The 26959-nt window shown below is 43.7% G+C and overlaps 1 protein-coding gene across 3 annotated transcripts in view; it reads left to right on the plus strand.

The window, feature by feature from the left end:
• The window catches only part of NEDD1 (NEDD1 gamma-tubulin ring complex targeting factor), a 101089-nt gene extending 82403 nt beyond the window's left edge, over window positions 1-18686 (plus strand). For all 3 annotated transcript variants that reach the window (XM_089651943.1, XM_089651924.1, XM_089651934.1), the window contains 2 exons: window positions 9109-9175; window positions 16534-18686. In XM_089651943.1, the coding sequence (XP_089508069.1) occupies window positions 9109-9175; window positions 16534-16638 (172 nt within the window). In that variant the 3' untranslated portion in view covers window positions 16639-18686. The remainder of the gene's footprint in view (window positions 1-9108; window positions 9176-16533) is intronic.
• The last annotated feature ends 8273 nt before the right edge of the window (window positions 18687-26959 follow it).

A 26959-nucleotide genomic window follows, 5' to 3' on the forward strand; every position in this document is an offset into this window, starting at 1 on the left:
GCTCTGCAGAGTGTCCGGCTGAAGCTCAACCCTTTGGCGGATACGTACGATGGGTGGACCGGGTTGTTCCATTGTGGTTCCGTGTATGGCAACTGAAGATTTTGTTGGAGACCAGAAGTCCCAGTTTTGCCCTCAGGACTGAGAGTATTCCAATGGATGCATATGGTTTATAGTACATGGTAGAAACTCCCTTGCCTTTGGGTACTATTTTTCATGCTCCCTTAGGAACTTTGTGCTATTGGTGCTTGCTAGCACTGTAACTGTGAGGGACCGCCGAGCGGCACCACTAGCACTCCACTGGTCAGGAGTGCCCAGAGCGCGGAGTCTAAGCCCCAGGGTACTTGTTCACCAGGGCCCCTGATGGTGGGGATGGACTTGTAGTACCCCGAGACCAGGTCGCCACTACTGAGCACACCTGTCAGTGGTAGGGGTGTTCGCCAGGGGCTCCAACCAGGGAGAGCCAGATGTGAGGAGGTCGGGTGACCCCAATGGGATGGATGGATGGATGGATGGCTGAGCAAGTGCGAAGTCAGACAGGCCGAGTTGGTAACGTAGAGGACGGTAAGGTACAAGGGAGCAGGCAGAGAATCGTCGGGTCACACGCCAGGTCAGCAACAGTAGGACAGATCTAATCAGGGGCATCCAGGGAGAGAGGTCAGGCAAAGCAAGGGTCTGGGCAGGAGAAATCAGCAGGTCAAGAACAATCCGGGTCAATTAACTTACAAGGCACAGGTTCAGAATCACAGGAAGCAGGTAAGACCAGAAGGCAACGAAATGACAGCTCAGGGACATTTAAATATCCCGCCCTGCGCTGCCATTGGTGCCCAGCGGGCGGCCGCGGCTTCTACTGCGCATGCGCGAACTCGAACGCCGCGGCCGGCCCGGACCTAGTGCCCGTGTACAGGGCGGAGCAGTGCGCCTGCGCCGGGACCATCGCAGCAGGGATCGAGGGGATCCCTGACAGTAACAGTTATTATTATTATACAGGATTTATATAGTGCCAACAGTTTGCTCAGTGCTTTACAATATAACAGGAGACAATACAGCAACAATACAGTTTAATACAAGAGGAAAAGGAGGGCCCAGCCCCTTGGAGCTTACAATCTAGGACTTTTTTTTTTTTTGATGACTCTGAGTTTTAGTTTGAATCATCCAGCCTGCAGAGAGATCACCGCTCACGGTCTGTGTGCGTTTTGACTGCAGAAGGTCTCTTCTTATGATTCACTGTACTGACTGGGGTAGGCACAAGGTTGCAGAACCGCTGTTGCCATTTTTCTCGCATTCCCGGTCTTTGCAGAAATGCTTGGTCTTTGGGGTGGCTCCTTTACGCACACTCCACTCCAGAGCTCATTTGGCTGCACAGCTAGATTGCTGCTGTTAGTCTGAGTAGCTGTGCTTCCTTCATCTTCAGCTGCACTGGGCCCCCCTTCTCTCTCTGCGGTGCTCACGGTGGCCGTCTCCTACAGCAGTAGGTGCCGATCCTGTGATAGGGTGGGTGTATCTCTTGGGGGTAGGAGCTGTTTTGTGGATCTATTAAGCACCCCTTTCCTCCTGCATCTGCGTGAGGACTTGGACATGGAATTGCTCCATTCCCTCCCCTTTGGGCTCTCCCACCTGCCAGTGGCTAAGCTGATGAGTGAGAGAATTGAACTCATACCTTAAGCTGGTCTGGGAAACCCTGAAGATGATTCCCAGCCCCTGCTACGGAATCTCCGGTTCCTTTATGGGACTTGACAACGGAAAAAGTCATCCAAAATGTTTCCCTATAATCCTTTTATTTTGACGCTCTCATCTACAATCCCTGGTCAGTTGCGGCCAAGCCATTCTCTCCACCCTCATGTTTTTTTCTCCACTATTTGTTTGAGGAAGGGTTAATACCAAAGTGGGCCCCCTCCATCCTGGAGTGGACCCCCCATTATTATTTCTCAATTCAACAAGGCTATTATTATTCCTTCTGAGGAATCCCCTTCCTTTCTAGACCAACCCCTCCGAAAAGAAGTTGGGGAACACGACACACTCTCTGTATATGGCTTTTGGGGCCTTGATCAGTCTGGTCCTGACTTTGGCTATGGTTTCTCAGACCTTGACTGAGTGGTCAAGCTCCTGTGCCAGTGGTTGGCAATTGAGCAGGTCTCCCCCACGGGTCAACCAGTGCAGGATCTCAAATTTTGTAACACAGCTGTGGACTCTTGTCAGGTGGTCTCTCACATGACTACCCCTGCCGTGGTCTTATGACATCTTAAGTGCTGGTCTACTGACCAGACTGTTCGATGCATGTTTGGATGAAATCGGTGAATATCACTAAGGGAAAGCACACTTTCCTTACTCAAGCTCAGGAGCCTAAAGACTCCAGCTGCAAGCCCACTAATCCTTTCACCTTCTCCGTGGCCAAACATTTTTGGCAGACCAAGAACCCCAAATTTGTTGCAAAGACTGCTTCCACATGTAGGTGCGCCCTTACCTTAACTTAAGGTGGTGGGACCTCTTCTGTTCATGGATAGCTGGCTTGCTCACATTTCAGACAGATTGGTTCTGGAGGTTGTTTCTTCCAGCTCTAATATATAATTCTAGTCCTTGCTGCCTGATAGTTTATTTGCTTCTACCTCTGTTTTTTTTTCTCTGCTGCGTCTAGCTGAGTTGCATGTTTCAGTTTAGGGACTGTTGAATCAGGCAATTGCCCCAGTTGGACCTAAAGTCCTTGAATTTCTTCCTAAAGATGCTCAGGTGTTGCATTGATTTAGTACGCTTGGTTGTAGTCTCCTTACTCCAGCGGGACCTTCTAGCCTCTATCAACATCAAGGACTCCTATCTTCATAATTTGTCCTTACCATCAGAGGGTCCTTCGGTTCCCTATGGGGAAACTGCCTTTTCAATTTGTAGCTCTTCCCTTTGGCCTGGCTTCAGCTCAGTGCATCTTCACCAAGGTCCTGGCCCCAATTTTGGCCTTCCGTGAGCTTATGGGTTTTTTTTTCTATCATGAGATATCTATCTGGACAACCTGTTACTGCGAGCTCAATCAGTGTTGGATTTGAAATACAACCTGTCTATCATGTTCAAGACCTTGGAGGACCTCGGCTGAGTCCTGAATCTCCACAAATCTGTCTTCACCCCCTCCTACAACTAGAATAATTATGTCTCCTTCTGGACACATTTGTGGCCAAGATGTTTCTTTCTCAGAAGAAACTTCAAAAGTTGTCATGTTCTCCTTTCTGTACGGGCGGTGCACATTCACTTTTGCACGAGGATTCTGGGCCTCATGGTGGCTTCTTTCAAAGCCGTCCCTGCGCATGTACAACACCAGACTTCTATAGCGGGAGATCCTAACCAACAGGAACAGAGTTCCAGGGTTCCTGGCTCTCCCTATCCACCAGTCTCCCCCAACTAAGGCATTGCTTCTTTGGTGGATTTGTCCTCTTCTTCATGATTATCATCATGGATGCTAGGCTGGGTGTGTGTTTGGGGGTGATGATCCATCAATTCAGGTTTGCAGGTCCCCGCAGGAATGCAGTCTTCCCATCAACATCCTTGATCTCCGGACAGTCCATCTTTCTCTCATGATCATTGGATATTGCTTCTCCAGGGCTGCCTGAGCAGTATGCTGCTGGACAGTGCCACATCTGTGGCTTAGATCAAATTAGCAGGGCGGCAAAATGAGCTCAGCGGCTGCCCTGAAAGTATCTTCGATTCTCGATTTGGCAGAGCTTCATGTTATGGCTCTATCAGCTGTTCACATTCTGGGAGCAAACAGCTGTCAAGAGGACTTTCTCAGTTGCTAAAGTCTTAATCGGGGAATGGTCCTTACATCTCGAAGTGTTCCTCCGGATTTTCAGTGGTGGGGCACCCCAGGCATCGACTTCTTTGCATCCAGGGTCAACCAGAAGGTTCTCAAATTTGTAGTCCGGTCAAGGCATCCATGGGCGGATGTGGTGGATGCACTGGTGACGCCATGGCAGGAGTACTGGATTTATAAATTTCCCCATTCTGAAGTTCCTTCTCTAGATAGTGTGGGAGGGTATTGCGTTCTTTTCTGGTGGCTTCGGATTGGCCTCACAGAGCTTGGTTTGTGGATCTCGATCAGCTGCTTGCAGATGCCCCTCGGTATCTCCCGCTTCACCTGGATCTTCTCTTCCAAGGTCCGGTCACCCACCCTACTTTACAGTCGCTGACTTTAACAACTTGGCAGTTGAGAGGTGCTGAAGGACATGGGCCTGTCCCCAGCTGTTATTTCCACAATGCTTAGAGAAAAGCATTGTGGAAAAAATACTCTAATTTAAATGCACAAAAAAATACTCAATTCATTGGTTAAATATAAAAGACTATACATCGAGCAAATAGATGTCAAACACGTTACACCTTAAAATTGCATATGCCTGTGGAACAACTCCAAACTACGGTACCTAAAAGCCTTTACAGGTGTAGCGTTTACAGCTAGTTTTGGCCACAACCTTGGTATCCCAAACGCTCCCCAAAAGGGCCTAGCTTTTACATTATTGCCTGGATAGTGAGCACGTTCCTCCTTATGTGGAGATGGCAGATCAGTTTGTCCAGGGGCTGCAGTTTGTATGTCAGATTTGCCCTTCGAAGACGACTGCCTGTTTGGGGCTACCCTGGATGCCATTAAGAGTCTCAGGGGGGGAAGAGCACCTTTCTTCCACAGATCAAGAAAGGTAAGGTGCCCCATCCTAACTATGGCCCTTCTTTCTCTGCACAAAAAATGTTTTCGTTCTTCAAGAGCCGCGGACAAAGGCAAAAATTCTTTAAGCCCTCCCCAAGAGGTGCTAAGTGGCCCTGGTCTGGCAAACCTTCCAGGTCTGCAGACAAGTCCTCTTTAGCATAAAGGATTGTCCCCACCTGTTTCCAGGGTGGGGGGATGTCATCGCTGGTTTGTGGCCCCGAGGATCTCCTTAATTAACTGGTGGGTCCACGAGGTGATCCTGTCCGAGTACAAGATAGTTTCACTCCTGTCCTCTGTAGATGCTCTTCCCTTCCAATATGCATCTGGAACTCCTGCTGGCTCTCAGTGGGGCGGTGCAGGATCTGCTACTCCGGGGGGGGGGTAATCACCCCAGTTCCAGTCTTGGAATGGTTTTGAAGATTTTATTCCAACCAGTTTATGGTTCCGAAGAAGGCAGGGTTCATTCTATTCTGGATCTCAAGGCCCTGAATTGCTTTGTGCTGGTGCAAACGTTCAAGATGGAGTCCATTTGGTCTCTGGTGGTCTCCTTACATCAGAGGGATTTCCTGTCCTCTATCGAAATTAAAGATGCCTATCTGCACTTTACGATTTGTGTCCAGCACAAATCTTCCGCTTCGTGGTTGGGGAGGCTCAGAATCAGTTCGTGGTGCTCCCCTTTTGGTCTCTTCTCCTCGGGTTTTCTCCAAGGTATTGGCCCCAGTTCTGGTTTTGCTGCAACAGTGAGGAATTGCCGTGATTGGTCATCTGGACAATCTTCTATGGGCAGAGTTGTCTTCGGTATTAAGGAACAACATGGTGTTCGTGATCTCTACCTTGCAGGAGTTTAGTTGGCTTCTAAACTACCAAAAATTCACCCTGACCTCAAGGAAGTTGGAATACCTGAGTCTGACTCTCAGCGCTGGCCATGGTGTTCTTGCCAATTGGACAAGCTCAGGATGCTGCATTCCGTGACTCACCTATTGTCCTACTGGTAGTCTTCCCCCTGGACTTGCATGCAGGTTCTGAGCCTGATGATGTCTACCTTTGAGGCAACTCTATGCACAATTCCACACTAGGACCCTCCAGAAGGAGATCTTGCTAAAGTGAATAAGTTAAAGGAAAAAAAAGAAAAAAAGATGGCTGTATACTCTATCAAAGAATAAATGCATTTAAGCAATATGTTACACATATATTGTTAAATGTGTAATGTATTGATTTAATGCACTAGCTGGGGTTTTCTGAATCTATGATGTAATATTTTGCTAGCTGGTCTGTCATCTTCATTTATCCACTAGGTGCCACTGGGATGTACCCCCTGGATTTTTCTCCTTCCCACCCGGTGCACTGGGACCTCCTGAAGTTTTCTGCGGGCAGTCTCTGCTCTACAGCAATAAGTGAGGACAAGGTTCACTTGTCTGCAAACATTTGCTGGTCGTCCCTGATTGTCCCACTGTCTGGTATCTACCGGGTTGCTGGTATGTGCATTGGCGGACTTCCAGCACGCAACGTAATCCCGCCTATTGGTCGGGGGGTGCCATCGTGCGCCGCTTGTCTGGGGGGTTGCTATACGCACTGCACATGCATCGGCATCCAGAGCCATACTTTGTATAGTTGGGAATGTGGCTTTTCTTTATGCATTTATCCAGCATCCACAGACGCACAGATGCCATCAGTTTATGGGCACTGACATGTCCTAGATGACTCTTGACTGGATTATTTGGATTCATTTTTGTGATTGGGCTAATTCATCCGTACAAATAGGAAAGATGGGGGAAAATATGAAATTGTTATGCAATTGATTTGGATGTACATTACGTTTTTCCTACCCTCCTTCTGTTATTGCTCATTATTTGTTTATTTTCTATTTTTGCATTTTAGGTCATTGCTGGGTGCTCTGGGCTTAATATTCTAGCCACCAGCTTCCCATGTTATCTACAATATATAGAGAGTTTACAGTTATTTCCTCTGCAGGGTTTGTGTTATTTAAATTTTGGTCATGAGGACATTTTTATATTTATTTTTTACCTGTAGTGCCTGACACAACCACTTGTTTTCTCTCCATCTGTCCCCCTATAATTGATTGTATTTTAATACAAACTACCTAGGAGGGGTTTATATGGTGTCATATTCAGGCATTCTGTTTGACTCTAGTAGACATTTATAGAAGCATATTATATAGGGATGCACTGAAATTTCGGGCACCGAAACATATTGGCCGAAAATAGCCCTATAGGTGTTTTGCTGATAGGAAGAATTTAGCCGATACAGGTACTGATACAGGAGGCTGCATACTGCAGATGTGAAGGGGGCGGCTGAGAAAGGCAGGAGAGGAGCAGTGTATACAGTGCCTGGCTGTCGCTATATGTCAGTGCTGGTTGTTAAATATAATTACCAGCTTTTTTGTTTTCTTCACGATAGCTCACAGAATTAGCTGTCACTTTCCTCCCAGCTAAAAGAAACGTTTCCTGTGGAAGAGACTAAGGGAACCTGTTCAGAACATCAAAAAAGGCTATCCGAAACAGTGTTTCCAGACATTTTTCCACTCGCCATGGGAGAGATCCCTCATCACTAGTGTTCTGGAGGATTGAGAAGTATCAACCCGACTGGAGAGGGAGAAACAGGATTCGCTCCCTCAGCCAGTTTGAATCTAGGTGGATTTTTAGGATGCAGACCCAGGCCCCTCGTCGACTCAATATTGAGTTTGACATAAATTGTTTTATAAGCGACTTTTGATCTTTTATTTATTGGTTTCCCTATTCTCTTATGATCTGAAGTTGATCCAAGGAATATTCGATCGCCGCTCGAGGAATCAGGAAGGAATTTTTTCCCTGCAGGAGCAAATTGCATCATGCTTTGCTGTTTTTTTTTTCCTTCCTCTGGATCAACTGTGGGTATAGGATTCACTTTTTTTTTTTTTTAATGGTTGAACTGGATGGACTTTTGTCCTTTTTTTTTTTTTTTTTTCAACCAGACTAGAACTATGAATGTAACCTAGTTGGCACTAAGTTATCTCCTCACTGAGGCAAAGTGTCGTTTTTTGTTTGTTTTTTTTTATTAGGACATTCATAGGTTAGGTTTAACCTATTTTAAAATATTTAATGAAAAGGAAAAAACTGTACCAGAAAGATATTACAAAACCGACCCAATACAACAATAAAAGGGATTAAAAGTGAGAAAATACTTGAATTGTTTCTTTGGCCTAGAGGTACAATGCAGCCATTTTTTTTGCAGCCATTACAGGATTAACACACTGAAACATTACCACATGTGGAAGTGATCGGGCAGCAATAAATCTCTTCCACAAGAAAGCCGACAGACAGCTGAGAAAATGGAAACAACCTCTCATCTACTGTAACAGCTAGAAGTTTGTGTACATGCCAGCGCTGCTGCTGGCTGCAAGACACACATCAGAGGTAGCAAAAGAGGTTAAATCTGACCATTTTATTACCAATTTGCGAATCTTGCAGAAGATGAGGGCCTCATGGTGCTCAGTACACATGCAAATTCTCCCAACACAGTTTGTATTTTGTCATATTTTGCTATCATCGCACTTAGGTTTTACCTTTTGATGACAGTTGTGTTATAAACTGTACAGTCATAATAATTTCCCCTCATTGTTTTACCTGTTTCATGTTACATGCCTTAAACTAGTTCACTTCATGCTACTATTATTAAAGAGGCATTAAATCCTCCTCCTCTTTTCATAAGAAGACAACACCAACCTAGACTTTAGCCATTTGGGGGTTTGAAAGTTCAGTTGAGAGCTGACATAAGCACATTGACAACTGGGACCATTATTAAGTGAGGCGTGTTTTGAATGTGACCGTTTTGGGAAACAAAGTGGTTGTAAATCGCAGACATGAAATATGTATAAAGAATATTCCTCTATAGTTTCTACTTGTCTCCATCCAGAGCATCCAAGTGTCATTTCTCTCTGCTTTTCCATTAGTCTATCTGCATGAGTAAGTTGTGACAAGTTTTCCTGACACCAAGAGAGAAAGGTGATGGGTAGAGACCTGCAGCACACAACCTGTGATTTGACAGCCTCGGCTCTGTTCCTGTGTGCTGTGTGAAAAGGAGGGGGAAGGGAGTGGTTCCCCTTCCCATCCCCTCACTGAGCTCTGCAGTGTGTAATTTCTACCTCTGTCCCCTGTTTTCTGACAGCTCAGACAAGCTTTAGAAATTCTGGACTTTGAACAGATGTAGAGAAGAGAAAACTGCAGATAAACTAGTACAAATTTAGTAGGATTTGTTTCATCTGTGTATCCCATGAAGCCAGTCACTTCACTGGGTATACGTAGGGGGTTACAACCACTTTAAAGGTTTAATTTAAAGCTTCTATTGACAGCTCTCTGAAATCTAAGCTTTGCCAAGTATTTTAGATGTTTTGGTAGATACAGTATGATAATGACCAGATTTCTTTTTCTTTCTAGGGAAGCCTGTCATAGAGACATTGTTAATTTACAAGTGGAGATGATTAAGCAATTTCACTTGCAGTCGGTATGTATACAGAAACGTAGCTCATACACCTTAATGTAAAATTATTGCCGAACCATTGTGTTTTTTCTGTTTTTTGTAAATTGAGGAAGCAAAAAAAAATGCTAGATATTAGGAAGTTACAAAATGTATTGCAGTATTAAAAATGCCAAAGAAAGCAACACTAAAGAGACTACCTTGCTCAGCATTTGTTCGAGAAAAGTATTGTCTTAATAAAGCTTAATATAAGCAGCTGTGAAAGAACCTGTTATTTGAAAATTGTATAGCTTTGCTTTCTAAGTAGCTTGTAGGCAGTTCACTTAATATTTTATTGACGTGCTGCCACAAATAAGGTTCAGTTCACAGTACGTAGACACTACTAAAAAAAAAACCCATTGTGTGATGTAGATTGAAAAAAAATGCTTTTTGTAATATAGGATTCATTTAAATAGTGTAGATTCTGTCCATCAACATGAATTTTTGCACTTAACAGGTCTAGGACAGTGTTCCCCCATCCCCCCCTCCCTTCCTAATTCAGGGAAATTATTTTCATGATTCATTGGCCTAGCTATGCAAGTTCCAGTGGGTCTGGATACAATGACCTGCTTGTCATTGCTGAGAAAAGGTTATGTATATTGAAAATTTTCAGTAAACATGTTTTTGAAAAATCTTACTGATCAGTCATTCCTTCCTGTCATGATTTATAGGTGAATGCCAGAATAGCAAGATTTTGGCACAGTGGAAATAATATGCTGCTTTGTTTTGTGTTCTTCCGCCATCATGTACATACACTGAACATTTCGACCACTAGAGAATTCAAAAGTTGCTTTTTTAAAAGTGCAAAACATGCTGAATAGGCCAGCCAAAACATCCGCCATGTTCAAGCTTTTCTCAGTGCATTTGAGTACTACTTATAGGATTCCAAGGCATGGGATATAATCACAGAATACTGTGGGTCTCTACAGGGCCTCCTCCCGGTAAGAGATACTTGGAATGTAGTCCAATAGAAGCCTCTCTGTGAACAATAGTGTATGATGTCCAAGTTCTCTGGTCTTTGTTTTAAGAAGCAGCATCCCCCTGGAGCTCTTGGGTCATCCTTAAACTCTGTTACAAGGAGAACCTGTTGGGAAAGCTTATATTTCAACTCAGAAAACGTAGACCATTTCGTGTTCACACACCTAATCATTTTTATCCTTAAAAGAAAACCATCATGAAAGAAATATGTACCTTTCTATTATTAATCAGTCTATAGGTTAGAGGCCCTCTTTAAGGCATCCTTTTCCCTGGTGGGAGTGGCCATGCAGCCCTCTATTCCCTGCGATGTGGGTTTACAGTCTAACTTGGGTCTGGGATAAGAACATGGCTAAGGATATGGGGGCCATTAGGTGTGCCAGCACTTGGAACTTTTTTCCAGGAGCCATGTTTTTCCGTGGATGGGCTGGAAAATGTTTGACAGTCTCTATTCGCTGGTGTTTTACATTATGTTTACAGAGCTTCAGTTGAATCTTGACTCTGAAAAAGTCAGCTTTGACTCTTCAGTGGAGTTCCTGGGTCTAGTTAAGCCATGACTCTGTCTTGGGGTTTCCTTCCCTTGGTAAAACTCTGCAGGTGAAGATTCTGAGATCCAGGGAAAATCTCAATTTGTTTCTGCATGAGGGATCTATGCTTGATGATGGCCTTCTTTGAAGCAGTCAAATACTCCCAGCTTCACTCAAGACTGTTGCAGCTCAACATTCCGGTATTGTGAGACAAATGGTTTCAGTCCCTGTATCTCGTGGTGTCTGACCAGCAAGACCTAATTTAGCTCTGGAGTAGTGAAATTCTGAACGAGTGTTGGAGTCAGAAAAATTATTTCTTCCAATATCTTGGACAATTCTGATGGACACCAGTTTGCCAGATTAGGGAGGAGTTGTGGGTTCCCTCTCAGTTCGAGGGAAGTTGTCATAGGAGTAAGTTCTTTTTCTGATCAGTGTATTTGACCTCGGGGAGATCCACTCATCTCTTCTGCATTGGTCTTCCTGTCTTTGAAGTCACTTCTCAGGGTGAAGTTGAACACCACCATGGATGTGGCCTACATCGGGGAGTCAACTTAATTCACATAGCTAAAAAAGATGCTACTCTGATTTCTAGCTTTTCACATTCCGGCTCTGTCCAGCAAGCTGACTTTTTTTTTTTTTTCACCAATGTCTGGATCCAGAGGATTTGGTCTCTCCATCCAGGGTGTGATGTGACCCTGTAGGATCAGTTGAGTCTGATTTATGCCTGTTCCCTGCTTAGTTGTCTTCCTCACCTGCTTTGCTGCATAGAGATGGTATTCCGAAGTAATTATCACTGCACTGAATTGGCTCAGGAGGGTTCAGACTTCTGGTAGATGCTCCATGGTCCCTCCCAGATCATCTCGTTCTGCTGTCCCAAGGACCTTGTTAGATCCTGCTTCAAGGACACTGGCTTTACGATCATGGCTGTTGAAGCACAATTCCTGAAGGATAGGGGTCTTTCGGATTCAGTTATACCTACCCTCCTGAAAGTTAGGAAGTCAACAATCCCACACTTGAAAAGTGTACTTTGCTTGGTGTGAGGTACAGACATTTCCCAATAGGAAGTTTTCCATGGGATGAGTTTTGTCATTTGTCATGTTGCGATCACATAATCTTTGTTCTCAGCTTCATAAGGGGTTTAACCACTTCCCGACCGGCCGTTGCATATAAACGGCCGGACGGTGGCACTGCAGGGTCGGGTGGCCGTCTATAAACGGCCTCCCCGCACCCTGCTTGTGCGCGCTCCCTGGGAGCACGCAGCACCGCGATCCGGTGCCCGCTGTGTCCTCCGGACACAGTGAAACACCGATCGTCGGACGGGACCTCTGTACGAGGTCCCGATCATGTGATCACTGATTGGCCAATCAGTGATCACATGCAAAGTAGTAAGCAAGATGTCACTTGTGACATCATTGCTTACTACGTGTGAAATCTGTGAATGATCACAGAGGTCACATGGTACAAGCCTATTCACAACAGGCTTGTACCATCTGACAAGCTGTGACCAATCACAGCTCAGTCAGTACTTCTCAATGAGTGCATGAATGCACACAGAGAGAAAGAGAAATGATTGCTTTTACATCCTATATGGGTGTAAAAGCAATGTGTAAAAAAAAAAAAAAAAAAAAAATCTTCATCACCCCCCACAAGTAGTACAGTGTCACCATGGTGTCACTGTACTGCTAGGGTGACAATATGTAAAAAAAAATAAAAAATAATATAAAAAAATAAAATAAAAATGTAAAAAAAAATGTTTAAAAATTATAATTTTTGTTATAAACTAATTTGGATTTTTTTTTTTTTTTTACTAAAAAGATAACGGAATAAATTTTGGCAAAGATTTATGATGAAATATTATTTATTTGCAAAATTTTATAAAAAAAACACTTTTCAAAATTTTTGGACATTTTCATTCACATAGCAAGAAAAATAAAAATCCCAGCGGTAAATAAATACCACCAAAATAAAGCTTTATCTGTTTCAAAAAAATGGTAAAAAATTCATTTGGGTACAGCGTTGCATGACCGCGTAATTGTCATTCAAAGTGTGATAGCGCTGAAAGCTGAAAATTGCCCTGGTCAGGAAGGGGGTAAAAGTGTCCGGTCTTGAAGTGGTTAAGGAGGTGGGGGCTGAGAAACTGCAGTACACTGATCTTCCCACTGAATGGCTTTGCAGAGGGTGTATCAGCACAAGTCTGATCATTAAAGGACAGGCAGGCTCTTCTCCCAGCACAGCCAAAAAAAACTGACCACACTGTGCCATTATGCCTAATATGATCAGTTTGGAATAGGAAAGCAGGGGAACTGGTAGGATCACCAGGTATTTCACACAAAGGAAGCTATACAAAGAGAGCGGGATACTTTAGTACAAAAACCGCCAATTTAAAACTATTATGGATATCCCCCTGTCTCTAGATAGAGAATAAACAGGTGGGGCACACACCTAGTGCATTATCCAAGGTTTATTGAAAGGAGTGAAAAATAAAAACATACAGACGAAGCATGTATCTAAAAAGAATTTGCATAATGACGATGGCCACAACGGCAAGCAAGGTGTTCCAACTGTCAGTGCCGTCAAGTGGGTGACGCGTTTCGGGGACGAATCCCTTTACTCAGAGCTACTGACCAGCCTCTGATGCAGATGTGTAGTGGATGGATGATGGGAGCCTTGCTGGTGATCAAGGCATGTTCTCCTAAGCATGAACCTTTGTTCCCACCTGCCTTTGCTGGTTCGTGGCCTTTGGACCTCCCTTATCTCTGGGCTGCGAACTCTTAAATCCGGCATCAACATTTTTCTTCTAATCCTCCACCTGTTAATGGTTCCAAAAGCTCCAGGACCTTTAGGCCCTGCATTGTGTGTGGGTGCTGGAGATCAAGTGGAATCTATCCGTTCTGTGGTGACTTCCTTTCATCAAGGTGTTTCCCTGTACTCTCTGGGCATTATGGATGTATGCCAGCTTGTTTCCATTTGCGCTTCTTTTGTTTTGCAATTGAGAAGACGCTTTGTCATTTGGGGTGCCTCCCTTTTTGTCCTGGTTTCTACTTTTCGAAGGTGCTGGCCCAGGTACTGACTTTGCTGAGTCAATGGGGGATTGTCAGTATGGCTACCTGGACATGCTCCTCTGGATCACTGGATGGACCTTCTCCGAGGGTACCTGGTCAGGATCCTCCCAGATGACACTCCCACGGTGACCTACATCTTTCCAGAGCGGTATCTGGAATGCGGCAGCGGTGCTGGAGGTCTTGTGCATCTTTCAACGGTCGAACCTTCATGACCTTGTTTTCTCTACCGTGTACCTTCTAGGCATCAGGAACTGGCAGGCGGCATACCTCAGTCATCAGATGCTGGATTACAGGGTGTGGTCTCTACATCCGAACATAATCTGTCAGATCTGCCTACGTTGGAGCACCTCGTATAGGGATCTCTTGGTGTCCTGCCTCCAAAGAAAGGTGCAGAGGTGTGTGGCAAGAGCGAGAGGGCCCCTTGGTGGGTGCGATGGCGTGTTGTTGGCATCAGGGGGCGGTATTTTATTTACATGTTTCCTTCTTCAGCTTTGCAGTATAAAAGCTGAACGGTTGCCCTCCTTTCTGGTGGCTAGCTTGTTGTAATGCTCCTTGAAAGCTACATCTTCAGGAAGATTTTCTGTACTGAGGACCGTTCTTTCACTATTTCTGGATCCGACTGCGTGACTCTTGAGAGCCTGGTTCTGGAAGTCAAGGTTTTTTTTTTGTTTTTTTTTTGGTACTCCCAACTATGTTGACAGTGTGCAGTTTTTTCCTATTGAGCGATTAATCCAACACCTGGGAGGCTCACTTCACCTGGTGCGAAACTCTGGGTGTATTTCCGTGCCCACTCTGCGTGACTTGAATTTTGGTTTTCCAGCAGGGCATTGCACAAAAGCTTCCAGTACCATTCAAGAACAGTTTTCTGCCATGGCAATTTTTTCCTCCAACCTATGGCTATGCATTACCTGCATCATACCTTCATCCAAGGGGCTTACCATGTGGCGCTGCATGTGCCGTCCCCTTTTCTGCTATGTGGGACCTGAGGGTTCTTCAGAAGCCTCTTTTTGAGGGGAGGGGGGGGTCTGGGTAATCCTTTATTGATGCTATTTCAGAGAGTTGCCTTTTTGGTTGCCTTCATTTCCACATGGTGGGTGTCTTGGGGACCTTTTTCCACTCAGTCGTACATAAGTATAAAGGGGGTCCTCCATCCATGTCCCCTATATTTCTGTAGGTGGTAGCAGATTTCCACCTGCTGAGGACTTTCTCATTTATACCTGTCTGCTACAGCACCCTTCCAGAGGTCTGATTCGTCCTCTTTTGCTTCTCACTGATGGCCCCTGGAATGCCCTGGTGGCCTCATCTGCCGCTACTTCCTGTGGGATTCATCAGATGACTGTTTAGGTTTTTACAATTGATGGTCGGGCTTCACTGCTCTCTATCATGGCACTTTCCTCCAAAGCAATTGGTGGCTATTGGGCGTTCTGAGGTCAGGTGTCTGTCTCAAGTTTGCAAGGTATACTATGTATGTGTTCGCGTGCTTGTTTGGCAGGAAGATTTTTACAGGCTGCTGTTCAGGGTAACTTGTTCCCCCATGGAGGATTTTGTGTGGGTGGCTGGCATGTTTGCCTATTTGCCCGTTTTTTTTGTTTTTTTTTTTGGCCCATCGTTTATTGATGCCCTGCTTTCGGATGTCCCTATGGTCAAGAATAAAAGAGCTGTGTCCATCAGTAAACTTAAAGAAAATTTGATTTTTTTTTGTTACCATAAAATCCCTTTCTTTGAGTTCATTGACAGACATAGCACCCACCCCTCTTGAGGGGTTTTTTTTTTCCCTCTACTTACACTGCTTTTTGACTAACTGTATTGCCTATAGCATAAAGGGGACTGCCTATAGCTGGTGTTTGGCTCTTTTTTCTGCTTGGTGTCCTAATCCTGTAGGTGGTGCTATACACTATGATCAAGAATAGAAAAGCTGTGCCTGTCAACTCAGAAGGATTTTTGCGGTAACAAAAAAATCTCATTTTTCACTTACCTGTAAAATCCTTTTTTTGAAGTATATCACAGGGTCCTTCCCTCTGTCTGGGGTTTGTCTGGCATTGCTTTCCACTAAGCTGAGGGCATGCTGGGAAAGCTTGGGTTATGCAGGGCTGGGTTGCAGCTTTGTATTTTGTCATTGTCCATCACCTGGAGGTGGAGCATAACCCGTTGGTTGAAGGATTAGCCTTTCTGATCCCTGTGATGTAATTTAAAGAAAATTATTTAACTAGTAAAAAATATATATTTTTTTTCTTTAGTTTAAATAACTTGGATATAAGCTTTTGACGCTTCTGCAACTTCCTAGAGCTTTATACTACTTCTGAGACAGTTATTTAAAAAGTATTGAAAAGTGTTAGCATAACATCCAAGCTACCAGCATTTTCAGGTCACCAATTGAATATCTGTTATTGTCTTACTACAGGTTTCAGTTGTTATGTTTGCAGAAGCGGTTTCTTAATTTTTAATGGTACTCTGCATTCCTGTTGGCATTGGTTTCAAAACATGACACATATATGAGTTTTTACCTTTTTTTTCCTCTTCAAACTCCTTTAACCCAAGTTACACAAACCTTTTCAGCAAACACTGCCTGCTGTTCAATGATTTCTAGTCACTGAAGGATTAAACGTGTTTATTTTTATGAGTGGAATATGCTGTTATTTGTGTTTTAAGTAGCCGGTGTTTTTCATTTACATTTAAATGACAAGTTGCATATAAATAATATATTAGTAGTTTACTGCATTTTGCTGCACATCTTAGCATTTACCTATGTGTCTGTTTTATCTGTTCTTTTCTCCTCTTTTAGACTGAAATTCAAATGCTTCTTGAACGATACTCTATAAATGAAAACTTAGTTTCAGAGATAGAAAAGCTACGTGAAGAGAATAAAAGGTTACGTACTAACTTTTAAAACAAAATCAAAAGGCTTTTATGGAAATAACAAGACAAAAATAAGGTTTTCTCTCAGCTGTGCTAAGTGTTGATAAAACTTCAAGCAAAATTCATTTGTGGTGGCAAAGCAATGTTCACTGGCAACAAGTGTTTACAATGTTGGGAGGAGCTGTGTTACTGGAACTGTAAAGGAAAAAAAGTGGCAAATATTGAAAAGTATCATCACTCTGTATAATGTATACACCTTTGGTGACATTAGATGGTGCCCATACATGTGAAGATTCAACTTGACTTGACCTTGGGATTGGGCGATTACCCCCAAAAACTATACCTCTGTTCTCTACAGAGGGACTTGTTGGTAAATGTTTGTTATATGTGATGAGGTCTCCTTGTGTTTTCAAGCTCTGCCTCTTCCTAAACCATGCTCACATCCCATGCAGTAGGAGTATTTGCACATTCTGTGAAAACAAAATGTGGGGGGGAATATGATTCTCTCTAGTAGGCAGAGTTTGAAGCACGACTTGCTGTCAAAGACTCCAATAGTTTTTCTATATTTATAGAGCAATCAACTCACTAGCATCTACCAGATCTGAAATATTGATATTGGGAGGGGATTGACCCCCAGGATCTAAAAGTAAGATAAAAGAAACAGAATTCTCTTCTATGGAAGGTGTGCAGAGTTTGGACCCTGAGATTTTGCTGTCAGATTCTGCAAGAGAAGTTTTACATTTATGGATCAGTTAGCCCACTAGTAGTCTACCAGATCTGAAATGTTGCTAACCTGTAGCCAAATCTCTAGATCATGTGGGACACTATAGTTGCTCTATGGCCACTTAAAGCTGGACTCCAGGATAAGCAAATATTGCCTAAATAAAAGAGGCATGTGTATTCTCTCTTGGTTTGCTTTGGTTATTCCTTCCAGATATGTACAGTAATCCAATAAAAAAAATTATACCTGTTATGCAGGAAGTTTGTGTATAAAGACCAGTCACTGCTACTTTCTCTCCTTGTGCAATGTGGCAGGTCTTGTATCCACTCCCTCTTGTAGTTTTCTTCAGGCAGCCTGTACTGGATGGGCCTGTTGGGTTCCTCCCACAGCTTTGCACAGGTAATGTGCAACATAGTGTTGTCATTTCTGATTGTACAAGATTATAACTGGGTTTGCAATGACATTTGATGTACATTTGTAGCTATTGAGGAAATATATTTGAATAAAAACCTTTTGTGGCCGAAGTTCAGCTTTACGTTGGTACATTCAGTAATTGTGCAGAATAACCACATGTACTGTACTAGACGTGATTAAGAAAATTAATCTGTTGGCTTTAGGAGTTGTCCGTCTACTGATCAACAGTATGAGACGTAATGGCCCCGCTCAGAAGCTGAATGTCAAAGGGATCACCACACCCGCAGATATAGGGGAGCGGTGCCCCAGTGTCAGTCCAGTCACTAGTATGGAAGGAATAGAAAAGGTACTGCTTTCACCTCCCATACAGTCCCGTGTGTAGAGGATGGCCTTAGCCATCATGCCGGCCTCGCCCTCTGATGTTTCTCCCCGCCCACCAGGGCTTGATCAGAGTATTCCTCTGTGATCATGCTCCAGTGGGTGGGACGAAATGCGTCAGTGGGCGTGGCTGATCAACAATAGACTGACAACGTCTGTGTGGAAGATGAGGTCTAAAGCAATGTAATTGGTGCAATATATCTGTTTTGCACATGGCAACCTTCCATTAAACTGTGTACTTGTGTTTTTTTTTTTTTCCGGCAATGTCCTAATGTCGTTTTCTCAGCTAGAAACTGTATGTAAAGCAATAAGTAAATATTTTTTGAAGCAAAGTATGCCTTATTCTTAGATTTGCACCGAAGTAAATGTAGTATAAATTGTTTACTTTTGCATATCCAAGTGCCTGTTTTTATATCTAAATTGGAAGAATTTTATATTTTATTGATTTTTGGAGATTTCTTAAGATTTTAACTCTACAGTTCTTAAAGAGGACTCCCCTCCTCCCCATTCCTTCTCTGTGAACCTGTATGGTAGAATAGGGGAGAAATAAACAATCTTACCTATGGGACTGGACTGGGTCTTCGTTCCCATGCCTGCATTTTGTATATGTCCATTATACTGCAAAAGCAGAATATTAAACGCATCTGTTGGGGCACAAAAAAACTTTCCTGTAGAACTCAGGGAGAAACTGTTTTTTTTTTTTTTTTTTTTTCCCCTCAGCAAATTAATGTAATTTCATATTGTAAATGCGCAAAATAAGGTGCATTGCGACATGCGCTTCATCTTAGGCATGCAGCAGTTGGCAATACTGCAAGGTCTTGCAGTACTGGTATGGGATTTCCCTGAAGCCTTCACACAGGGCATCTGTGTGGCTGGGGCTATCTCCAATTGCCTTCAGTGAAACCAGGAAGTGTTGGACAAAAAAAGTACCGTATTTGCCGGTGTATAAGACGACTGGGCGTATAAGACGACCCCCTACTTTTCCTGTTAAAATATAGGGTTTGAGCTATACTCGCCGTATAAGACTACCCCTCTTCCAACGCACACCAAATAAAAATTAAAAAACATCAGATTTGATTTCAATATGGTATGGTATTCCAATGATGGGGTGCTATTCCTCCCACTGACACCAATGATGGGGCATGATTCCTCCCACTGATACCAATGATGAGGCACTACTCCCACTGACACGAATGATGGGGCACTATTTCATCCACTGACACCAATGATGGCACTATTCCTCCAAATGATACCAATGATGGGGCACTATTCCTCCCACTGATACCAATGATGGGGCACTATTCCTTCCACTGATACCAATGATGGGGCACTATTCCTCCAAATGACACCAATGATGGGGCACTATTCCTCCCACTGATACCAATGATGGGGCGCTATTCCTCCCACTGATACCAATGATGGGACACTATTCCTCCCACTGGCACCAATGATGGTGCCCCATCATTAGTGTCAGTGTGTGAGGAATAGTGTCCCATCATTAGTGTCAGTGGGAGGAATAGTGCCCCATCATTGGTCAGTGGGAGGAATCGTGCCCCATCATTGGTGTCAGTGGGAAGAATCGTGCCCCATCATTGGTGTCAGTGGGAGGAATAGTGTCCCATCATTAGTGTCAGTGGGAGGAATAGCGCTCCATCATTAGTGTCAGTGGGAGGAATAGCACCCCATCATTGGTGTCAGTGGGAGGACTAGCGCCCCATCATTGGTATCAGTGGTAGGAATTGCGCCCCATCATTGGTGTCAATGGGAGGAATAGCGCCCCATCATTGGTATCAGTGGAAGGAATAGCGCCCCATCATTGGTGTCAGTGGGGAGGAGGAATAGTGCCCCATCGTTGGTGTCAGTGGGGAGGAGGAATAGTGCCCCATCGTTGGTGTCAGTGGGGGAGGAACAGTGCCTCATCGTTGGTGTCAGTGGGGGAGGAATAGTGCCCCATCGTTGGTGTCAGTGGGGGAGGAATAGTGCCCCATCATTGGTGTCAGTGGGGGAGGAATAGTGCCCCATCATTGGTATCAGTGGGGAGAATAGTGCCCCATCGTTGGTGTCAGTGGGGGAGGAATAGTGCCCCATCGTTGGTGTCAGTGGGGGAGGAACAGTGCCTCATCATTGGTGTCAGTGTGGAGGAGGAATAGTGCCCCATCGTTGGTGTCAGTGGGGGAGGAACAGTGCCTCATCGTTGGTGTCAGTGTGGAGGAGGAATAGTGCCTCATCGTTGGTGTCAGTGTGGAGGAGGAATAGTGCCCCATCGTTAGTGTCAGTGGGGAGAGGAGCGCCTGCTCCTTCTTTCAGTTCGGCCGCTTGATTTTCGCGGGGCCGTTCGGCTCCGCCTCTTCGCCGGTGATTGGTTGCCTGTGTGCCTTTCCAGTACTGGTGCCCAATCACCGGTGAGGAGGCGGAGCCGAGCGGCCGGCGGGACCATCGAGCGGCCGAACTGAAAGAAGGAGCAGCCGCGCTTCCTGGACCGGATCGTCGTGGGACCGGGACCGGAGCCAGGTAAGGTACAGCAGCCCCTCTGCCCACCCCTGTACTTGGTGTCCGTTGGAGGAGGAGGGGGGGTGGCGCCGCCCCTCGAAAAAGTGCCGCCCTGACACCGGCTCGGCGTATAAGACGACCCCCGACTTTTCAAAAGATTTTCACGGGTTGAAAAGTCGTCTTGTACGCCGGCAAATACGGTATGTAAAAAGCAAGACACATTTTTAAAGTGTTCGGCTTGGTTCACATCTTTGGAATGCCTGTTTTTGGATATCTTTTTCTGTGCGTTTTTCATGTTACGCGCATAGAACAGCCCATTCACTTTAATGACAAACGCACCAAATTAGCTCATGTACCTTTTTGGACATAAAGCTTTGCGCGTTTTGCTGTTGTGCATTATACTGCATGAGAAAATGCGTGTGTCTGTGCCGCTTTAACAATGAACATCATAAGTGTAGCTCACGTTTTGTGAACTCATGCTTTTGCCTGCAATCATGAACTGCTCAGTTTTGAATGCAACCTTAGGCAATTTAACATCAGCATGCTGATATGCAGTTTAGGGAAAAGGTGAAAAGTCCACTCTAAGAACATGTCAAGGGAACATGGCTTTTTAGAAGAAGCAATCCTTTCAAAAATATACTGTTAAAGTAAATTCAATTATGCAGAGTGTTATCACCTATAAATCTACCAATACATAAAATTCTAAAATTCGTACAAATTCCAATACAAGTGTGCAATACATAAGCATAACTACAAAAACAAAGTGCAAAATTGTACAAGTGCTAATTTGAACTTGAAACCGTGTCCTGTGCTTATATAGTACAAATAATATTTAAAAATCCATCTGTTTCCTTCTAAAAAGTGTCCTATGCAAAAAGGTACACAACTGTGGAGATCACAAATTTCACAAAAATTCCTACTTTTATAACCTGCTCCACCTTCAATAAGAAACTCTACCACAATTACTAAGCACTCACCAGAATTTGTGGCTGGCACAATTTAAAAAACCAGCATAAGCACATATGGATGCAGGATTTAGCTCTCAATATAGCGCAGGGGGGACCCCTCAGAATCTTCACAGGCAATATTCATCAATCCATGGGAAGTGGAAAGACCAGGCCAAAGGAGAGAGGAGGTGTAAAACAATCAAATTTTTTTTTTTTTTTGGGGGGGGGGGGGGTTCTTTTTCCAATTCTTTATTTTCTTCACATGGTAGCAGTACAGAGATCATAAAACACAGAAACATCAGAAATAACAGGTTCACTCAGGGCAAATTTTATCCTTGAAGCAATATACACCAAACCCTTAAATCAGTCGGTGCCACATATGACACTAGTATTGCGTATAGATTCTGATCACCAGTCTACGAGTTCGGACTTGACGTGGTTGCACATTTTGTAGTGGATTTCATACTGATGTTGGAATTTTAGGTATCAGTAGGTTTATAGTTGATAGCGTTGTCTGTATAACTGAATTTACTGTTTGATGGTTTTACATCACATAGGTAACAGCTGCATCAAGAATAGCCATTTCTTTAAAATGTATTCTGTGGCGCAATTCTAAAATTTCTCTATAAATTTTTAACAATGTTGTGCATTTACTTAAAGTGTTTCATTGTATTTTTCAATATGATATGAGGGCTTTGAATACTTTTTGTGACTTTATTCTTACTTGTTTTGTGTGTATTTGTATTTGCAAAATTTCTATCCAGTCCAGATGTTTCTTTTTGTTTGTTTACATTTCTCGTGACTAAAATGTGTCTGTAAAATAGTTGTATTCTATGTTGCAGAGTTTGTTCTAATTAACCTAAAACTTTTGTTTTAGATCTGATATGGAAAGTAATTTTATTTAAATCATAAATATAAATGCTTTTTTAATCCTTTTCAGCACTACATCAATATTATGTAATAAGGGAAGAAATGGCACTGTGGCTAAGTCTAATTGATGTCTAGTCAAGCATGATAACAAAAATTAAAAGGTGTACCAAGAGAATCACAGTGCCTTTATAGTGATATTAAATCATTGAATGATTTAATGACCTTGAATATTAATAAATTGCTTTTATATTCAATCATAGTGATTTTGGAGCATTTTCAAGCTCAACACTTTTTGCTGCTCTGCTTTATCTTCCACACATGTTAAGAACAGGCTATGGAAATTCATGCTTTTTCAAGCACATCAAAAGTCACACCTGACCCTTACCTGTTTGCAAAATCTACTGGTAACAAATAATTGTGTAAATTGTAATGTATTTGTTTAATATGACAGACATGTTCTGTGATCACTACATAAACAGTTCATTGAAAATGTATTTTGCTCTTAATGTCAGAAGCGTCTCTTCTGCTAGAAAATCCTCGTGCTTAATTTAGCTGGAATTCTAGACTTTTGCCTAGGGTTGGTTTGAGGTCTGTGTCTTTGCTAAAGAGATTTCACTTCCTAATTTTGAAAACCTTAGAAATTTACAGGTAATGTATCATCAAAGTGAGGCCACCAAGCCGGCTGTCAATTTGCAATAGACCGGGCAGGAGGGTGGGATGTCTTTTAATTAAAAGATGACCAGAGACTGCGGACATAGTACAGGAGATGACCAGAGACTGCAGACCTTTGGGGAGGGGGGTGCAGTTACCTGAATTTGACAGGTACCCGCTCCCACTTCCGTGGAGTTGTCCTCCCCGTAGTCTTGTGGGACACGTGACAGGTCCCAGAAGACTACAGTTGGCCATTCGCAAAGCGCAGCGCTTCTCGCACATGCGCAGTGGGCACCCGGCTGTGACAGCTTGTGGCTGTCACAGCCGGGTGCCCACACTGAAGATGCCAGCACCGGGGAGTGAAGACAGCCGGTGAAAGCAGGACTGAGGAGCTGGTTCTTCTGCACAGTAGAGCTGAGCGGCTGGCCTGGTATTCTAACACGGCAGCAGTGAGAATACTGGGCCGGCCGCTCCATATTTGCTCCATAAGACTCAGACACTTTCCCCCATTTTTGGGAGGAAAAAAGTGCGTCTTATGGAGTGAAAAATACAGTAAGTGCAATTCATGATACACTTACCAATTCACTGGTTCACATGGGCATAGAAAGTATTTAGAATTTTAGTAGTTTAAATCCGCAGTATCCAAAGACCCTCCCTTACTACTTAAAATTGTATATGGTGGTAAATATGATGCTTATCTTACACTATAGCAGCTTACATACTGCATATTGTCTGGGTATCTTGTTACATTAATGTTAAAGACAAAACGTTTTTTTTTTTAAAACCACTTCCCGACCGGCCGGGCCTATAAACATATAAACAGCCGGACGGTGGCAGTGCAGGGTCGGGTGGCCGTTTATAAACGGCCTCCCCGCACCCTGCTTGTGCGTGCTCCCTGGGAGCGCGCAGCACCGCGATCCGGTGCCCGCTGTGTCCTCCTGACACAGTGAAACACCGATCGTCGGACGGGACCTCTGTACGAGGTCCCGATCATGTGATCACTGATTGGCCAATCAGTGATCACATGCAAAGTAGTAAGCAAGATGTCACTTGTGACATCATTGCTTACTACGTGTGAAATCTGTGAATGATCACAGAGGTCACATGGTACAAGCCTATTCACAACAGCCTTGTACCATGTGACCAATCACAGCTCACTCAGTACTTCTCAATGAGTGCAGGAATGCACACAGAGAGAAAGAGAAATGATTGCTTTACATCCTATATGGGTGTAAAAGCAATCAGTGTAAAAAAAAAAAATCTTCATCACCCCCCACAAGTAGTACAGTGTCACCATGGTGACTCTGTACTGCTAGGGTGACAGTATGTAAAAATAAATAAATAAAAAACAATAATATAAAAATGTAAAAAAAATGTTTAAAAATTATAATTTTTAGTTATAAACTAATTTTTTTTTTTTTTTACTAAAAAGATAACGGAATAAATTTTGGCAAAGATTTATGATAAATATTATTTATTTGCAAAATTTTATTTAAAAAAACACTTTTGTTCAAAATTTTTGGACTTTTTCATTTACATAGCAAAAAAAATTAAAATGCCAGCGGTGAATAAATACCACCAAAATAAAGCTTTATCTGTCTCAAAAAAATGGTAAAAAATTAATTGGGGTACAGTGTTGCATGACTGCGCAATTGTCATTCAAAGTGTGATAGCACTGAAAGCTGAAAATTGCCCTGGTCAGGAAGGGGGTAAACTGTATCTTGCAGCTTACACATCACTTAGTTCATGGGTATCTTGGGTTATATTGTGTTATGTAAAGTATAACTAAAGGAAGTCTTTTTTGTTTACTTTAAGGGCCAGTTCACACTATACAAAACGCACTATGGATACATTCCGGATACATTTTTGCTTACAGTTCAAACCACGTGCAGTTTTGATGCAGTTTGCTATGTTCCAGTATGGTTCTGTGCAGAAAAAATGCAGCATGTTCTACTTTTTTTTTTTTTTTTTCTGCATCGGAAACTGCCTGGAACTGACTGCACTGGTGTGAACTAGGGCCATTGGAATACATGGAAAACACCTGCGCATGAATTGTTGATGCAGAAAAAAGTGCACTGAACTGCATCTAGTGTGAACTAGTCCTAAGGGCCAGTTCACGCTACATGCGTTTCAGTTGCATTTTTTTTCTGCATCCAAAAACCACAGAGAGTAGTTTATATGGTTGTCAATGTCATAGTTCACATCAGTGCTTGCAGTTCCAGGAACGTGGTAAAATGCACTGGAAGGCACATGTCCCTATTTGAATTGAAGAAAGACGGGGAAAAAACGCACTGGAACGCGTAAAAAGCGCACATGCGGAAACACATCTGGAACGCATCTGGACTGCGTTTCTATAGTGTGAACCAGCCCTAAATGCAAATCATGATATTTACTAATTTGCTGGTTCTTCTGGACATTACCTAGAATATCTTAATTGTACAGTGTAGGACGCAGGCAAATATTCATTCAGCATGGATTACAGGCATGTACCTTCAAGTGATTGGACACTGGCAAAACTCCCAAGACCCCTGAGAAATCTGACCTGTCCTTTGAGGACTCTGGTAACATCAGAGACCAGATGGACCATAGGTTGGAAATGCTGCTACGTAGGGCCTGGGATGTCAACTCTGCTTCAATGGCCCTGGCATCTGCCTGCATCGCAAGAAATGGCGAGGCTTGGATGCAGAGAGTGATGGATCATGTCGCCCGAAGGGCAGTATGGGTGAAAACCTGGGAGGGCGATCAAACGTTAAGAGCCCGTCTCTGTGGTTTACCCTTTTAGGGTTCCTTCTTTGTCAGTCCAGGGTTGGACCAGGTTTTATCTAGGTCTGCCAAAAAGAAGTTCCCTACCAAAGCCAAAAAGGATAAGGGGAAGAAGTTTTCATGCTCCCCTTAATCAGGGCCAACAAAGATTCAGAAAGGACTCTGCTAAAAAATGGGCCCATAAAGGGAGACAAAAGGGGGAAGTTTCCTTTTTTTTTCCTGTCTCTAAACCAACCAGCAAGGACCCCAAATCACATTGATCTCAGGGTGGGCAGAAGGCTGTCCAGATTCCTTCAACAGTGGGGGGGAACATTACGGATAGCCCGTACATCCTGCAGCTGATAAGGGAGGGGTACCAGTTGAAGTTCTCTCTGCCCCCTCATACCTTTGTGCTGACTTATCCCCTCAGAGACAGGACAAGGGCAGAGAGGGTCTCTTGGGAGGGATCAGAAATCTAGTGAAGCAGGGGGTAATCGTCCTCGTGCCAGTGGACCATTTATTACCACGTTTGTGGTCCCGAAGACTTCAATTTTTTTCAGGTTTTTGATCAGGCGGCAATCCCCTGAACGGTTTCCTACAGTACCAGAGGTTCCGCATGGAAAGTATTTACAGTGTATGGAAGCATCTGCTCAAAGGATCTTCATGGCCACTGTGGATCTCAGGGACGCCTACTTCCATGTTCCCATTGCCTCGAAATACCAAGCCGCCTTACGCTTTGCCATCTTCACGGAGCAGGGCGTTGGTCACTGGCAGTTCCGAGCTCTCCCCTTTGGACTAGCAGCCAGTCCAAGAATATTCACCAAGGTCTTGGCAGAGGTATCCTTTTTACATCTTCAGGGAATTTCCCTCATCCCCTACCTAGACAATCTGATGATCTGTTGAGTCTCAGCACCAAGTCCTAAGAGACCTGGAAACGGTGTGCCTCACCTTGGTAGTGCAGGAAGTTTCTGCCTTAGCGGTGTCAGATTGTTCCCACAGGCACATCATGTGGGCTCTAGGTCTCATGACTGCGTACATTCCGGCAGTGGAATGGGCATGATTACATTCCAGGTAGCTTCAGTTCTTTCAATCCTCCTGGAATAGGAAAGAAGAATCACTGGACGAGAGGATTTCCCTCC

This window comes from Staurois parvus, unplaced genomic scaffold (assembly GCF_062004578.1).
Source record: "Staurois parvus isolate SC_StPar_1 unplaced genomic scaffold, SC_StPar_1.0 ptg000025l, whole genome shotgun sequence".
NCBI lineage: Eukaryota > Metazoa > Chordata > Amphibia > Anura > Ranidae > Staurois > Staurois parvus.